Below are 17,156 nucleotides of genomic sequence, written 5' to 3' on the forward strand. Positions count from 1 at the left end.
CCGCGGACCCTTGGTAGATGAGCCCCATTGTGTGTTTTTCCAGTTTCCCAGTACATGACATGGGATAATAAATGCTGATACTAGGAAGTACAGTTTGCTATGCAGAAAGAAAAGCCATCATGTAGCTCTGTAAACCAAAAAATAAAGTTATGGCTTTTGAAGAAAAGAAAAAAAACTAAACTGTGATAACATAGTGCAGGTAGAGAGGCCAGTTTTAAAGTCAGTTTTGATGAATAAATCCCCAAAAAAGTATATTACAAAGTTAATTAAAGTGCTGTAATACACTAAGGCAGAGGACCTCTTTAGCTATAGGCTTTATGTATGATAACAATGGATTCCCATCAAAATACACTTTCCAGCACCACTCTTATCTTCAGATGTAAAATAAAAGCAGACCCAGAGCAGATCCCTGACCTATAAGACATCCACTGTAGGAGTCTAACTAATTATTCGGGAGAGAGTCTTCTGGATTCCCTAATGAATTATGTGCTTTAATCTGCTGTTTGCTGCAACCCAATTAGGATCTGGTTGTATCTTAGCAATGCATGGCATGGCGCAAAGGTGACACTTCCTAAATTCTGTGCTCCATTATAGACTCATCAATGAGTCGCTTAGATTCACAACATCTGATACATAATGTCACCACCTGGAGCAAGGTATATTCACGGGTGGTGCGCGACTGTATAAACATGGAAGCTTTGTTCCAAGTCCAGCACCACGCCTCTCCCCAAAATGTTTTGAACATGGTCACGTGGCTGTTTTACAACTGTTCTCATTGCAGAAACTTCTGATTTTGTTTGGGTGGTGAAATGGAAAAAAAAAAAAAGTGTCAATTCAGCCATAAAGCCATTAATAATGTAACTTTAGATAATTTTTGGACACAGTGATGGCATTTTATTCTTTATTCTTGGTTTTATTTTTACATTTGTTTTAAGGAAAGAAGTACGGTATCTTAAAATTTTAGGTTTTTTTAATTCTGGTTTTATTAGCTCCACCATTACTATTCAAGGGTGATTGATCATATGATCCTCTGAATGCTTGTAATACATACGTCAGAACTATTGCATTGAAGTATGGAGTTTTTACATTAAGTCCAGGACAGTCTGCCGCAGGCTTTAGGATGAGAACGCCCTGAAGTCACCAGAAGGCTTATGAGGACTGCAATGGCCCCCCAAGAGCTCCACATAGAAGGTGAAAGTAATCCCAGGTTGGCACTCGTCTTTTTTTTTTTTTTTTTTTTTTTGGGTGTCTGAAGTTGGCAGAAACTTCAGGGGTCAGAGGACCTGCATAAGCCAATAAGTGGCTTCCTCGGACAAGGGGTCATCAAGGGAAGTGAAGTGGAGCTCTGTGGTCTAATGAGGCCACTCATAGGCAAAAGCGGGTTCTGGGACCCCATGAATTACAAGGTACCCCCCCCCCCCAGGTGTTTTCCAATAAATTTTTAAATAAGCCTATAGACAATATTAGAGATTAGAAAACATTTTTTTTTTTTAAGAATGATATGGAGTCATGGAGCATCCAAGGCAGGCATTTGGTACAATACCAGAATTTGGGAAGAGGTGATGAAAGTCCTGGGTCCCAATCTGTCCTAGGAGGACTTTGGGGTGGGAATACTTCATTGCGGAAGCATAGTCAAATGTGCCAGGGTCCCGGACAGACGGGAAGACTTTCTCCCATCTAATCCCCTATTGATCAAAATTACATAATATCCGATACGGTTGTCACAATTGAGGCCTATGACGAATCCACAGGGAGAGAATTACAAGCGGATTAAGGCATCTCTCAGTAGTAGAACAGCATGAAAAATCACTGCCATACATAGCACATAACTCACAACTGGGTTTGCCAGAATAATAATAATAAGTGCCTGGAGATTACAAATCATTTTCTATAACTCATGACCTGCAGGAGCGGTAATTTCATCACAGCTTGTAATAGCACCACCATTACAGGAGAGGAGGGCAGGTGAATAATACTAACAGCTATAGGGATAGCAGACTATGTTAAATGCTACGGACAGCATTAGATCTTAAGTTTTCATAATTGCATTAATTTTGGGCTCAAAATCGTTTTGCAACAGGTTTTATAAAATATTTTCAAATGCTTGGCATATAATACATTGCAACCTGCAGGACACAGGGAAACGCTGGCAGTCTGGTGACTACGCTCAGCAGAGGAGAAAAAAGGGATAGCGACCAGACACGATTTTCCTATGTATGCTGCAATCTCTCTAGGTTTATCCGCCTTTATCTCTATTCCCCATGTTTTGTGCTCCCTCTTCTCTGTACATCCCCATTTCCCCACATTCACATCATGTTTTATGTTCAGCATATATACGCCAGATAAGCTCTCAGCTGCACTACCTCAACCTGCTGAGTGACATATAATAAGCTTATGGAGGACGGATGCAACTCTACGGCATCCATCGCTGGCCTCCACTGAACGTACGCTATGGGTGGTCCCTAGTGGTGTCCATAAAAAGGACAGTGAAAGCATTAGGGGGAAAAACCCTTGACACCTGTAGTACCCAATCACCAGCTGATGCACCAGTTCACTCCTCCTGCTAACTTCAGGGTAGAGGAGCCTAAGCAGAGGACATATCCTCTGTATGTATGAGTATACAGTGGGATATGTCCTAGTCACTTTGTTCCCCGAACGCAAGTATTTAGGCCACAAAACACATCTGGACAAGCTCTGGGCTTGTATTCAAATCTAAACACAACCATTTAGAAACTATTTAGTGGATAAAGTTAGATTCCATACAATGTATGGTGGGGTTCCTTACTAGAGCCTACACGTGCTGTAGCTTCATAAATTATTACACTGCCTCCCGCTCAGAACTTCAACCCTTTACCTACCTGGTATAATCTCACTGCAGCAGAGGAATTTTCAGCACATAGTGGGTAGGATGGGAAGGAGTGCTCCTGCACAGTGTAATAGGTTGTGAAGCTACAGCACGGAGTGGTCTCTGGTAACATCCCACAGAGCCCTTCAGGCTTAATAGCAGAACTGATCAGACCTAGAACAGCTCTGATCAACATCAGCCCTCAACAGGGGGTCATATACATACTATACATCAAAAAGACAAACAAACTAGGGAATTAATTAATAATGTTCATTTTGCATTAATTTGAAAATTTAAAAAAAAAAACTATTATAAAACACCCTTTTTCCCCCCACTTTTAACACCAAATAAAAATAAAATTGTAAAAAAAAAAAAAAAAATCTTTAAACTTTTGCATCCCAAACTATGCGCCCCAAAAAAAACCAAAAAAACGCTGCAAAGAATGTTAAGGTAGTATCTTGTACAAAAACTCCACTGTCATTAAAGCGTTACAATTATGCTAATGAGTCAAAAGGGTTCTGGGGACATTACCAGAGCCCCTCTGTGCCGTTCCATTACTGGCTGTAACACTGTACAGGAGCACTTCCTCCACTACCACTTTAACACTGCTGAAACATTCTCTACTGCAGTGAGATTACATCAGGCACAGTGAGGGTGGAAGTGCTGAGCAGGGGGGAGGGGGAGATGTAACAGGCTGTGAAGATGCAGCACAGAGGGGCTCTGGTAACACCCCCAGAAGCCCTTCAGGCTCATCAGCATAACTTTAAAATGTTTATTTTAGAAGGAAGATGCCTACAGATAACACATAAGAAGATCACCACAGTCACGGTGCCTGGATCAACGAGTAAGTGTCCCTGGTTTATCATGATGGAATTATGAATGTAGACTTCCTGTAAGCTTCAGGCTGCGTTCACACGTTGTATTTACATTGTGTTAACATCACATTTACATAAAACCTGTATAAACTCTGTGTTAACACACCAGTTACATTCCTTTAGCGCAGCGTTAATATGATGGAAATGCAGTGTGTGAACGTAGCCTCCCTCTTAAACACTATATGGGCAACATAGACTGTGGCCATTATTTCTCCAGGTATACTTTAAAAAGGACCTGTCGCCCTAAAAAAAAAAAAAAAAAAAAAACGCCCTAGGGAAGAAGCAGCGCCTTGGACCACCCCCCTCTTGAACACGCCAGATCGCTGTAAGCTTGAGGCTATGTAGTGCAGCATCTGCTGGCTTGTTACAACGCTAGCTGTTTAACACTGCTAGATCTGGGGTAGCGCTAGGAGCTGCTTGTTAAAGTAAGCAGCTCCTAGCGCTACCCCAGATCTAGTGCATTTTTTTTAGGGTGATAGGGCATCTTTAATGAAGGGTGAACAGACAGACACAAAACCGCTACGGGGCCATGTTGTTCAGTGACAAAAGGAGTCAAACTGGATTTACAAGGCTGCGTTCACACGCTGAGCTTGAAAATCTCAATTTAAAGCACAGCGGGGAGGACACTCATTTGCGATCAGGAAGTGCTATTCATGTAAACAACGCAAAGCCTCTGTTGGAGGTGGTTACTGATCGGTGTAAACGCTTATGCGATAGGAGAAAGCTCTCCATGCAGTAAACGCGGCCTGAGAGCTATAGCCGTTTACTATGCCAAACATTTTAAGAGATTGATCCTCACAGAAGTTGCTCCCCTGTGTTGAATGTTGGTGTTAGAGCAGCTTTACAATACAATACAATACCTTCAAACTTACCTGATCCGACAGTAAAATGACTTCTCTTCCAAACCATCCAGGTATCCGGAATCTGAGGAAAGAAGAGGAAATTCACAATTGGAGCTTAAACTTTTTTTTTGTTGACCCTTTGCATGTGAAAAAGGAGGAGTTAATAATCCTCCCTAGCGCAGGAACATTTGACCGACAAAGACGTCAACCACCTTACGTCCTGCCAAGATATAAGACAGTATGTACAGAACATGGTCATGTTACATGCACTTATCCCGATGTGACCTTTACACTTTACATTACTCCTACGCCACAATGCAAATAGCAAATCATTACCTAATGCAGACACTGTCAGAACACTCGCTCTAAATATAGGATTTAGTAGGGTCTTCTAGGTCTAGCATTATCACATGCACACCCACAGCCGCCACCTCTACAGAGAGGTTAAAAGTGGAGTAGGCTGGAAAATGTCAAAAAAACGATCATCGGTTTAGACATCTGGGCGATTTAATGATAACAGCCCCCCCCCCCCCCCAAAAAAAAACCTGCTTCCTTATATACATCATCCATCATTATGTGTTATAGTGGAAAATTATTTGTGTGTCCTAGAAAAGTAAGACTAGGGTGATGGTCAGGTGTGAGCCTTGGCTATTCAATGGGTGAGATTTATTATAAGCTGGGGCTAGGTGCCCCAGAGTATGATGTATTCCCCCCTCCCCAGCAGAGGGAGGTTCCAGCCTCTCAATAAATCTGTCAGGCGGCTGTACTGGTGGACAATTCCACCGGCTTTGCCACAACCAGAACCTCTCACTTGGCGGCAGGTGGGGTAAGGGGGAGAAAGGGTGGCAATACCTGGCCATGCACCAGCAGCTGCACCTATGTCAGGGCTTATACTGAAGTTTTTCAGGTGTACAAGCCCAGATAAATCTACCCCAATTTCTGTCAGACTTGGTGGACTGCAGCCTATAGGAGACATCTTGTGATTGATACAGTCAGACCCATCAATAAAAAAAACTATTGACTATCCTTGGCGAGAGGGGATAACTAAGAGATTTGTCTGGATGTAGCTGTGGGTTTGCCAGTTATCGGCCACTGTTGCACAAACAAAAATAGTCAAGCGAGTTGGTATCTACATCTACAGGATGAAGAGAGAAGCTGAACTCAATTCAGGGAACACTATACAAATGTAATAAAATGATTTCACGTTGCCATTCTTACCCGCCCCATTGCACATACTCCATGAGGGCAGTCTGTAGGGAGTGGTCGAGCTGTAAAACACACTAACATCCTGCGGTGCAAGGAGCTCCACAAATCGGACCTGGGAGAACAGGTCTGCACTGCAGCGCAATACAGTAGAGGCCTGCTCCGAAATGTAGAGGATCCGTCCAGTGACTAGGGAAACCGCCACAGCAAATACATCCTGTTAAAAGGCAATGAAAAGCATTAAAGAAAAAAATATATATATTTTTTTTTTCTCTTTATCTTTAATATTCACATAGCTGTGTTAGGGCTTGTCTTTTGCAGGGCAAGTTGTATTTTTAATGGCGCATTTGAATACTAACAATGTATATTATAGCTTGATCTGTCTGGATTTTGAAAAAGGTGGCTGGATTTTGAAAAAAGCTCCACACCTGACCATGCTTTGTCACAGTATTGCAATTCAGCTCCATTCATCTCTATGAAGCCGTGTTGCAATACCAGCACATGGTTTTTAAAGAAAGCTATCAAGTTCCTGGACAACCCCTCTAATGCCGTAAGAATTAAAAGGTCACCTTCTTTAATGTTTTTACAGTTCTGCACAAAAAATAATAAAGAACAGAGGAAAAAAAAAATATAAGATCGCTTTCTTTTTGTCAGAGACGTTGTAGTTTTCATTGGTGAGAGTTGGAGCTACATATAGCTGTAGGAGAACTTTGTTATTCCATTCCATGAAAGGAGAAATACATTTTCACAAGCATTTTGTTCAGGTAGTTACAGATACAATAGTAATGATGTGTAGTTTTGGGGCGGGGGGGGGGGGGGGGGTTGGATTACTTTATGGAATAAGTCACACAATTTGAACAGAGATCCTATTATATACCTTTAATAACTCTAGTAGGGCCACATATCAATATAAAGATGACATGCTCTCAATATATGCCCAGCTGTCATGGAAACCTATCAGGGCTGGCAATGGTTACTAGACTATTGATTTATTAAGTGACCATCTGCTTTGCTAATTCACATTTCAGACATTGAAGCCCAATACCAACTGTATGTTCCAGAATCAACTGCCAAAGATAATATAATCAATTAGATGTTTTAGGACATCTTGGTGCAAGGTTCAACGTTATCCACAATGTACATTTCTCACTGCTGTAGATTTTGCAATCTGCCATGTTTGCTGTGCCTGACACCTTTGCCCCGGTGAACCTAAGACCTAGGCTGTGGAGTGCGCTCGTGGTTTTCTCTCCTGTGCGATTTCACATTAGTTAATATACAGTTTGGCAATTTTAGAATTCACGGTATCTAATATCCTATACCCTCCTAGATCAGAATCAAAATTCTGCAGGATGAGTCTGGGTAGCAGATGGAAACTTGAAGCAGAATTCCTTCCCTGAAGTTTGCTGGGAGAGTCTTTAATCACATTATCTTTTCGAGACCCAAGAGATCATCTAAAATTGAATTCACTTAGTACTTTATATATGTCACATATTCATTAAATGTGATGGAGTGCTGAAAACTGGAAGCGCGTCTCTTTGGATATTAATACACCCTTTTTTTGCTGGAGCTCAATCAGAAATGTAATACCAATGGTTAAATCCACTTCGCTTCAACCCCCAAAATTTATGAACTTTCACAAAGTATTTCTCACCGTGTTATTCTTTGTGAACTCGGAGGTGATGTTAGCGATCTCCTGCACCGTGTAACAAGACAGATCCTGACCGTACGGGTGCTCATTATTCACCATCAGCAGCTGATAATATTCTTCATTTGCTACAGAACACAAAATATACACAGCAGCTCAATACTGAAAAGGATGTGTATAGGCGAGCACACTAGGACTTATAATGAATTATACTCTTCTACTCCCAAAACTATTCAACAAAGAAAAATAACAATGTCCTCCAAAGCTTTAAAGGATTGTACACTTACCTGCTGGCGTGTGCCCCCTCTGGCAGGATCTGCTCTTCATTTAGCTTTGTATACCCTGGGTTTTCAGAAAAAAAAAGGCTTGACAAATTATGTAAATGAGCCTAAGGGGCTCCAGGCTCCACCTATGGAGCTCAGAGCCCCTCAGGCTCATTTGTATAATGTTAAAATCATTTTTTTCTAAAAACCAGGGTGAAAGAAGCCAAATGAAGAGCAGATCCTGTCACATGAGGCACACACCACTATGTCAGTGTGCTTGGTTTACAATCCGTTATCCTGGTGGTGGATGTCCTTTAACAAATATCTTTCATGAATTTTCTATGTACCTCAACCTTTTCCAGAAACTTTGCAGGGAATAAGTAGTCTGGAGTCTACATAAAGAGTAAGAATTTCTCTGGCCATTATTGGACATGGATTTCTTTTTTTCTCTCTCTACAGTATGTCTCTGAAATTTGCAGTTTCCTCAGAGCTAGTGGGTGAAAACGACTGGGGGAGGAGGGGGGGGGGGGGGGGTCCCTGGCATGGTATGCCTGCTCTGGGAGGTGTCCCATATGGGATGCCGGCTATAAAAATAGGAAGGTGGGGTCTCCAGTATCGGATGCCTGCTCTGTAGGAGGGGTCTCTGGTATCATATCATATAGTAGGAGGGGGCCTCCATTATTATTGCCTGCTCTGAATGCAGTATTTGATTGCTGGGGTGGTATTTTGTGCTGCACTATCATTGTTGGTGCTTGTCACTGTTGCGCACCTCTGGTGTAGACAGCCTGGAAGCTAAATTACCTTTCACCTGCTGGATGCAGTGCAACGCATAGCGTAATGAAGCTGTGGTGCTAGACTTGCCCCTTGACCGCTTTTCAGGTGGGAGATGTGAGCGTAGTTCTTTCAGTATCTTCATCAATTCCTTCTGCGTCTTGGCTTTTGCCGGCTGCTCACTGCTACAAAAACAATAAATGCTAAGAATACTGCTCAAGTAAAAAAAACGCAAAAATACAAAAATGGTGCTCATAAATCTGGAAGAATGAAAAGTTCAAAGACATGGTGGCTTACCTATACCCACTAGTAGAGGGGTTGTGTTCAGAGTCGGCCATCATTAAAGGAAACGCATTAGAGCTACAAGGAGGAGGCTGACAATTAGAACAACTGTAAAAAAAAGAGAAAATAAAATATAAATGATAAAATAAACAAAATATAAAATGTCACCACCCATATATGTAACAGAGGAGACACTAGATGGATGCACTCATTTCGGAGCTCCTCGCTACTCCCTTGTCCCTGACACAGATCATGTAAGACATGGTTATTTTGCAGGTGCACCATAACCTCAGATGACTTATGTAGCACAACTACTGACAAGAGAGTACAAAAGGCACAGACAGAAGAAATCATATGCCAGAAGTACTTTCATCAAGACTCCATTATTTCCATGGAGACCGGCAAAGATATCCAGTACACTTCTTGTCAATGTATAGAGAGAATCCATGCAAAATTCTTCCATAAGATCACTACATGTAAATGAAATGACCTCAATAGTAGTAGGCTGACGAACAGCAAAACAAAAATGGCTTCTTCCACTATTTGCGTCAATGTGCAGGGGCAAATTAAGCATAAGGACCACACTAATGCTCCCAATAACGGGGAGGTGGGGGTCAATTAATCTTTATCACAGACAGAGGATCTGTCACCCAAAAATTCGGCACTAGTAGCTGCTTACTAAGTAAGCACCTCCTAGTACTTGAACAAACGGCGCAGTGTTAGAAGGCTAGCGTTACCAGAATCCTCCGGTAACGCTATCAAACACTGCAGCGGGGTATAGTGTAATCGCCAGACCGCTCGCAAAGCAATCCGATGTATTCATGAGGGGTCGGCTCGAGGCGCTGCCTCTTCCATGGACCGCCCCGCCCGATCCATAGGCCGGCGGTAACTGCCGCGCGTCATGCGGAAGTCACCGCCCCTAACCACGCCCCAACCCTGCTCCCTCATGAATACATTGGACCACTTTGCAAGTGGTCCGACGATTACACTGTACCCAGAGGTTTCCGGTAACGCTATCCTTCTAACACTGCGGCATTTGTTCAAGCACTAGGAGCTGCTTACTTTAGTAAGCAGCTCCTAGTGCCGAAATTTTGGGTGAAAGGTCCTCTTTTAGGGAACCTGTCAGTTAACGCTTTTTCGTTTTTGTGGTTTTTTTATTCCCCTCATTCAAAAAGCTATAAACCTTTCTATTTTTCCATTTACAGATATGTATAAGAGCTTGTTATCTGTGGGACAAATTGTACTTTATAGTGGCGCCATTTATTATTCCATGCAATGTACTGGGAAAAAAAAATCCAAGTGCAGTAAAATTGACAACCACCCCCAACCCCAAAAACACATTCACGGCATTTGTGTGTGGGCTGTGATTTTGCAGCCTTCTTTTTATTCTTTGGGTCTGTACGATGATGTGACTGGCTAGTGGATTTGGTGCCATGCGTTTTGCTGGGGGTTTCCCCATTTCTGTGGAAGGGGCAGGGGCGACGCTGTTATCGCCATCATCAGCCCCTGCCACAGACAGTATGGAGAGGCTGCAGGGAAACAGGCCACACGACATTAAGGTAACAACATGACCAGAGACTGTGGTTTACAGTCAGCAGTACAATGTGAAGACTAGATCTGTGTGATGACACTTACGTTGGCAACTAGATACTCTAAAAAAATATAAATATTGATTACCCATATGCTTAAAATATAACTCTTAATCAATAACTATAAAAAGATGAGATTACTCATCATGTGTACTTTATGTATCAGAGAACTAACTAAAATTAAAAGAATCCTCCAAGAGTGGCCTGCATGTTGGTATAAGGTAGGTTGTGTACCTGGGTATGCATACAGGTATGCTATATGCAGAATATACCGGCTGTTTGATAGTTATGTAGGATAAATATATATATATATATATACACACACACATATATATTACATATATATCTCTGTATATATGTATATCTGTACCGTCACGTTCACATTCACAAAATTTAGCATAGTCGCTGTCTGGATCTCATGGAACGTCAGACTAGGATTGGAGCCAAAATTTTCACCCACACTTTCCAAAATCCACTTATTGTCTTCTGCTGCTGCTGTGGCAGTTGGAAGCTGAGCCATGATTGGTTGCCGTTCTGCCACAGGTCATTAATATGAGCTCTGAGCTGTGATTGGTTACTATAGGCAATGAGTAGAAGACGGATAGGGATACAGAGATAGGAGATTTATCAGAAACGTCTGAGGTAAAACTCTTCCAGTTGCCCATGGAAACCAATCAGAGATCAGCTGTAATTTTATTAACAGCTGTGCAAAAATGAAACTTGAGCTATGATTGGTTGCCATGGGCAACTAGAGCAGTTCTGCTCTCAGACACTTCGGATAAATCTTCCCATAGGCAAAGTGACAGTCAGAGACAGTCACTGGAATGATAGTGTCAGAGACAGTCAGTGGAAGAGACCGAAAAAAAAAAGCTTATAAAAAAGAGAGGCCTGTGACAGTCACAGTATATACATATAAAATATTTTTTGTTAACCTATTCTATTTTGTTGTAGCTAAGAACAGTCATTTACTATTCCTGGGTGAAGGGGGAAAGGGAGAAAGAGAAAGGGAGAAAGAGACACAGAGAGAGTGCCTCAGTAAGAATAATAAACAAAGAGGCTCAAGGATAGATGTTCAATTGTCTATTTATCTAAATAGCCCCTCTAATAACATATACAGATGACCCCTAGTTACAAACGGACCCCTGAATTTTGGTTACCGTATATACTCGTGTATAAGCCGAGTTTTTCAGCACAAAAAATGTGCTGAAAAACGTCTATTACAAAAAAAAAAATTACCCACTTAAAAAAAATAAAACTTAAATACTCACCCTCCGATGTCGGCGCGGCTCCCGATGTCCCCGATGTCAGCGCGTCCTGTCTTCTTTCTTCTCCGCGGCTCCTCTTCTTTCTTCCGGCATGGACGCGGCCATGTATTCTTCGTGGCCCCGCATACTAAGACGTCAGCAGCGGCCGCGTTATAGTACGAGCATGCTGGAAGAAAACATGGCCAAGTCCATAAAAGAAGCAAGAAGAAAGAAAAGGAGCCGCGGAGAAGAAAGAAGACAGAACACGCTGACATCGGGGAGCCGCACCGACATCGGAGGGTGAGTATATAAGTTTATTTTTTTAAAGGCCGTAGGGGCAGGCTGTATGCTACATGGGGGCTGCCAGGCTGTATTCTTCTGGGGGCTGGCAGGCTGTATACTACAGGGGGGGTTTGACCAATGCATTTCCCACCCTCGGCTTATACTCAACTTAAGAACAAACTCACAGAACGCATCTTGTATGTAACAAGGGGACTGCCTAGTTATCTCTGTCTTCCCTTAATAGTGCACAGTTGGTAGACACCGCTAAATATAGTTCAGTGTCTCAACAGCAGTCCGAGATATACGATGCCAAGATACTACATTTCTATATGTGATTCACAACATCAATAGCTTGAATCACATACACCAATGTAGTGTTTGGAGGAAAAGGGTAACTTTAGACATCCTTTTAGACAACATTTTTCTGGCGTCATATTAAAGATATAGTCTTTCAGATTGGATCAGGCTCGTTGTTCTGTAATCTGCAAAACCAGAGATACAGGCAGCTAAAGACATAGCTGGTACAAGCAGCATCAATTTTATTCATAACATTATATTTATACCTTCATCTTTACTCCTAGTGTTCCATATGACCGTTTCTAATGTCTTATTTTATTTGTATATGTCCCCTATGATTCCATGACGGAATGTGATGGCGCTTTAAAGAGCATCATCAAGAGGACACGAAATTTATATAGTTTTTAGAAGGAAAAAAAAAATTAAATCTTTTAAAAAAAAAAATTTAATTGCCATTTGGCCAAATTCTGAGGCAAATAACTTGACTTTTTTTTTAGTTTTTTTTATTTTTATTTTTTTTTAAAGAAAAAAAAATGGCAATCTGGACATTTTGGTGCTATTTTCCAGTACAGTTTTATTTTTAGGAATAATTTTTTTATATTTTGATAGATTGGGCATTTTGGCACATGGCAACATCCAACAGGTATATTATTTTTTCTGTTTATTTCTTTTTATATATTTTCTATGCAAATGTGAGGATTTGAATATTTTTTTTTACTATTATTTCAGACCCAACTGGGGGTATATTTTAATTTTACTGCTGACTTTACGAGGCTGTGGGCTGCCATGGCAACTGACTGGCACCCTCCAATGACTTCACAGGTGGGGCCAATCAGGTGTCCAAGATGGCTGCGTCTCCCTCAACCCCCTCATACACTCCTCCATCGGGAATTCTTTTCAGCAAGTCAGACAGGCAGTGTGACTCTCTCACTCCTGAGAAATGGGGAAATCAGCTGGAAGTGCAGCATAGCAGGAAGGACATGAATGACAATGATCGGCCTCATATGGGGTCATTGGCATACATAGTCAATATATACAATCAGAACTTTACAGGAATAGAAAGAAACAATAGATAGATTAACTGCTATTATACAGAAGTACAGCTAAGATACGTTAAGTTTCATTGGTGTGGGTTACTTTAACCGAAAGGTTGCCTTTAAACACTGATCCTATATTTTTTTTTTAGAGACCCGACTATAGGGCAAGACGAAAACATGCGTATCCCCCAGTATTTACCTATAAAAGGTGCCCATGCTATAAACTGATCACATGATGCCTTACTGTGTAGTTTGAAGTCATACTTTTTATCGGATTATTTTAATAATAATACAGGAGGTCCCCTACTTAAGAACACTCGACTTACATACGACCCCTAGTTACAAACGGACCTCTGGATATTGGTAATTTATTGTACTTTTGTCCTAGGCTACAATAATCAGCTGTAACAGTTATCACAGGTGTCTGTAATGAAGCTTTAGTGTTACTCCTGATTCTTATGACAACCCAACATTTTTAAAATCCAATTGTCACAGAGACCAAAAAAGTTCTGTCTGGGATTACAATGATAAAATATACAGTTCAGACTTACATACAAATTCAACTTAAGAACAAACCTACAGACCCTATCTTGTATGTGACCCAGGGACTGCCTGTATTCTTATTTTTATGATATAGAGACGATCCCCTTCTTAAGAACATATAAAATATACAGTTCTGACTTGTATACAAATTCAACATAAGAACAAACCTACTGAACCTAGCGGTAGGTAGCCCGGGGACTGCCTGTATACAATGAATGATATTTTGATGTTTTTTAAATTTACATGAATCTTCTATCCACAGATGTCTCCAATGATCGGTAGAACAGGACACCACAAATCCGACTTGGGTCCTTTTTTTACAAAAAGTATATCTTTATAAACATTAATACCATCAATGTATAAAATACAAACATATCACCCCGCTATAAAAGAGCATCCTATTACTCTTCACTTGACATTTTTGCTTCAATAGCGGTAATAACAGTTATAATCATACTTACCGTATATACTCGAGCATAAGCCGACCAGAGTACAAACCAAGACCCCTAAATTTACAACCAAAAACTGGGAAACCATATTGACTCGAGTATAAGCCGAGGGTGGGAAATGCATTGGTCACAGTCTCCCAGTATATAGCCAGCCAGCCCCCTGGTAGCATACAGCCAGCCCAGCCTGCCCCCTGGTAGCATACAGCCAGCCCAGCCTGCCCCCTGGTAGCATACAGCCAGCCCAGCCTGCCCCCTGGTAGCATACAGCCAGCCCAGCCTGCCCCCTGGTAGCATACAGCCAGCCCAGCCTGCCCCCTGGTAGCATACAGCCAGCCCAGCCTGCCCCCTGGTAGCATACAGCCAGCCCAGCCTGCCCCCTGGTAGCATACAGCCAGCCCAGCCTGCCCCCTGGTAGCATACAGCCAGCCCAGCCTGCCCCCTGGTAGCATACAGCCAGCCCAGCCTGCCCCCTGGTAGCATACAGCCAGCCCAGCCTGCCCCCTGGTAGCATACAGCCAGCCCAGCCTGCCCCCTGGTAGCATACAGCCAGCCCAGCCTGCCCGATGTAGTATACTGCCAGCCCAGCCTGCCCGATGTAGTATACTGCCAGTCCAGCCTGCCCCATGTAGTATACTGCCAGTCCAGCCTGCCCCCTGTAGTATACTGCCAGCCCAGTAAAAAAAATAAATAAACTTATATACTCGCCCTCCGGCGGCCCGGTTGCTCGGCGCGGCTCCACTTTCTTTCTTCCTTCCTTGTGGCTCCTCTTCAATCTTCTGTCTTCTTTAAAAACCTTCAGGACGTGGCCATGACTCCTTCTGGCCGGCAGGCGCATACTATGACGAGGCCGCCGCTGACGGCATAGTATGCGCCTGCCGGCCGGGAGGTGGCTTGGCCATGCCCTGCAGGCTTTTAAAGAAGACTGAAGCAGAAGAGGAGCCACAAGGAAGAAAGAAGCGGAGCCGTGCCAAACATCGGGGCCGCCGGAGGGCGGGTATATAATAATTTTTTTATTGACTCGTGTATAAGCCGAGGTGAGATTTTTCAACACTTTTTGTGCTGGAAAACTCGGCTTATACACGAGTATATATGGTATATGCTCTGTACTGATGGAGGAGAAGAAAGAGGAAAAAAAAAAAAAAAAAAAAAAAACTTTTCTACATTCCGGTACCATTTTCATTGATCCCATTTTTTCACACCTGCTCCACCCCGCTTTGTATACCAAATCCTTTCATACTGCTTGCTCGTATTAACCATATTTATCCAACCAAGTAATAACTTGTAAATTGTATTGATTTGACCGGTTCTTTGGCTTGTATTGTGAGCCATGCCCATTCAAACCAAGGGAGCAAGGTAGAATTGACCCATTGAAATGGGAAACCCCTTTATTGGTGAGATCTTCAGGACCAAAATTTTCAAAAGGCAACCTTTTCAATCAGGAAGGTTGCATTTTTACACCATAACAGGCTCCAATAGCCTCTGCCTTGCCGATTTTAAAAATTTCTGTGTCTGCATTCTCACTAGAGCCAATTCTTCCAAAAGGTTTATTCACATTACTTGGATCCATGCAAGCTGTGTCAAGCGAGGGGGGTGGTGGCTTGTGACCAGGAAAGAGCCGAAGGGAAGGGGAGGACAGAAAGATGTAACTTTCATGGGGGGAAAAAAAAAAATTGTAATTAGTCGTGATAAAACATGGTCAAGCATTTGTCTTCTGCAGCCTCAGCTCTTTGTACGTCTTAGACTTCGAATTCTCTTTGAGCATTTGTCTACCTGGTTCTTTCATGAACCATTATCCTTCCCCAGATAGTGGCACAATGACTGACTGTAAATCATGACTCTGTATACTACAGTAACTTTGGATTAGCAGCTATTTTTAGATACATGACCTGTTTAAGATGATGTTGAAAGTCTTAAAAGATCTTCACAAGTGGAAAGAGGTCACCCATGTCCACCACACAAACACACTCACATTTACCTGCATAAAGCGATAAAACCTCAGACTCTGGAAAGAACATCACAATCCAACACTAATAGGATGAAGGCTATCGTATAAAGTGGATAAACTGACCACATGTGAAATATTTCCACAACATGTAGCATCAAGTGGTCAAACTCAAAGATTAGCTCAAAAGTCCATGTGAGACTGAGTAGTCATAATGGTAACTTGTGGAAAGAAAAACAGGATTGGATTGACTTATTTTATAATGTATTTTGGGTTTTAGAATTATTTTTGGTGGTTTCTTTTAACCCCTTAGCGTTCTGTGTCCGATATATTGGACATTGAGCGACTTAGCACCCAATATAATCAGACACAGGTGCTTCCTTGTTCTGCGATGTCACCCTGTCTTGCAACAGACTGGCCAGTGACAGTGATCCAAGTCCCACCACACTAATAAGTGCATTGTGATAGGAATAGTAGGAGTAGTGCACCCGGAGTGTGGAGGAGGTAGGAGTGCATGCGGTGTATGGAGGTGGTAGTAGAGAACGTGCTACTAAAACAGTTAACCTAACATGTGTCAAGAAATAAGCAAACTAGAAGCAAAATAGAATGAAGACAATTGGTAAAAGTTTTCTACCCCCCCCCCCCAAAAAAAAAAATAAAAAATTGTTGTCCTTTCTAAAAAAAAATAGAACATTTGAAACTTTGAAAATTGTAATTTTTTCTTAATTTTTTCCTAAATTTTTGAATTTGTATCTCCAAAATACCCAACCAATCAGCACAATTATACTACTAATATAAACTACAATGTGTCAAGAGAAAACAAATCTAAACATCAGTTAAATAGGTTAAATAAAAGTGTTGAAAAGTTATGAAAGCGGTCAGATTTAAAAATAAAAGTGCTGAGCCTTAAAGGGTTTTTCCCTCGAACTAAAGTTAGGCCCTATCCACGCGATCTCCGTCAGCTCCATAGAGATTATGCACTCTCTGTATAAAGAGATAAATAAACTTTTGAAAAGATTGCAAAAATCCATAGTGCAGATAATTGTA

General features: G+C 41.8%; 1 protein-coding gene across 1 annotated transcript in view; it reads right to left on the minus strand.

Moving 5' to 3' along the window:
• The window catches only part of PER2 (period circadian regulator 2), a 59,297-nt gene that overhangs the window by 21,118 nt on the left and 21,023 nt on the right, over window positions 1-17,156 (minus strand). The window contains exons 3-7 of the mRNA XM_072143329.1: window positions 8,742-8,834; window positions 8,475-8,629; window positions 7,417-7,538; window positions 5,781-5,982; window positions 4,593-4,644 (exon numbers count right to left, since the gene is read on the minus strand). Coding sequence (XP_071999430.1) covers window positions 4,593-4,644; window positions 5,781-5,982; window positions 7,417-7,538; window positions 8,475-8,629; window positions 8,742-8,834 — 624 coding nt within the window. The remainder of the gene's footprint in view (window positions 1-4,592; window positions 4,645-5,780; window positions 5,983-7,416; window positions 7,539-8,474; window positions 8,630-8,741; window positions 8,835-17,156) is intronic.

The sequence above is a fragment of the Engystomops pustulosus genome, chromosome 3 (genome assembly GCF_040894005.1).
Source record: "Engystomops pustulosus chromosome 3, aEngPut4.maternal, whole genome shotgun sequence".
In the NCBI taxonomy this organism is placed as follows: domain Eukaryota; kingdom Metazoa; phylum Chordata; class Amphibia; order Anura; family Leptodactylidae; genus Engystomops; species Engystomops pustulosus.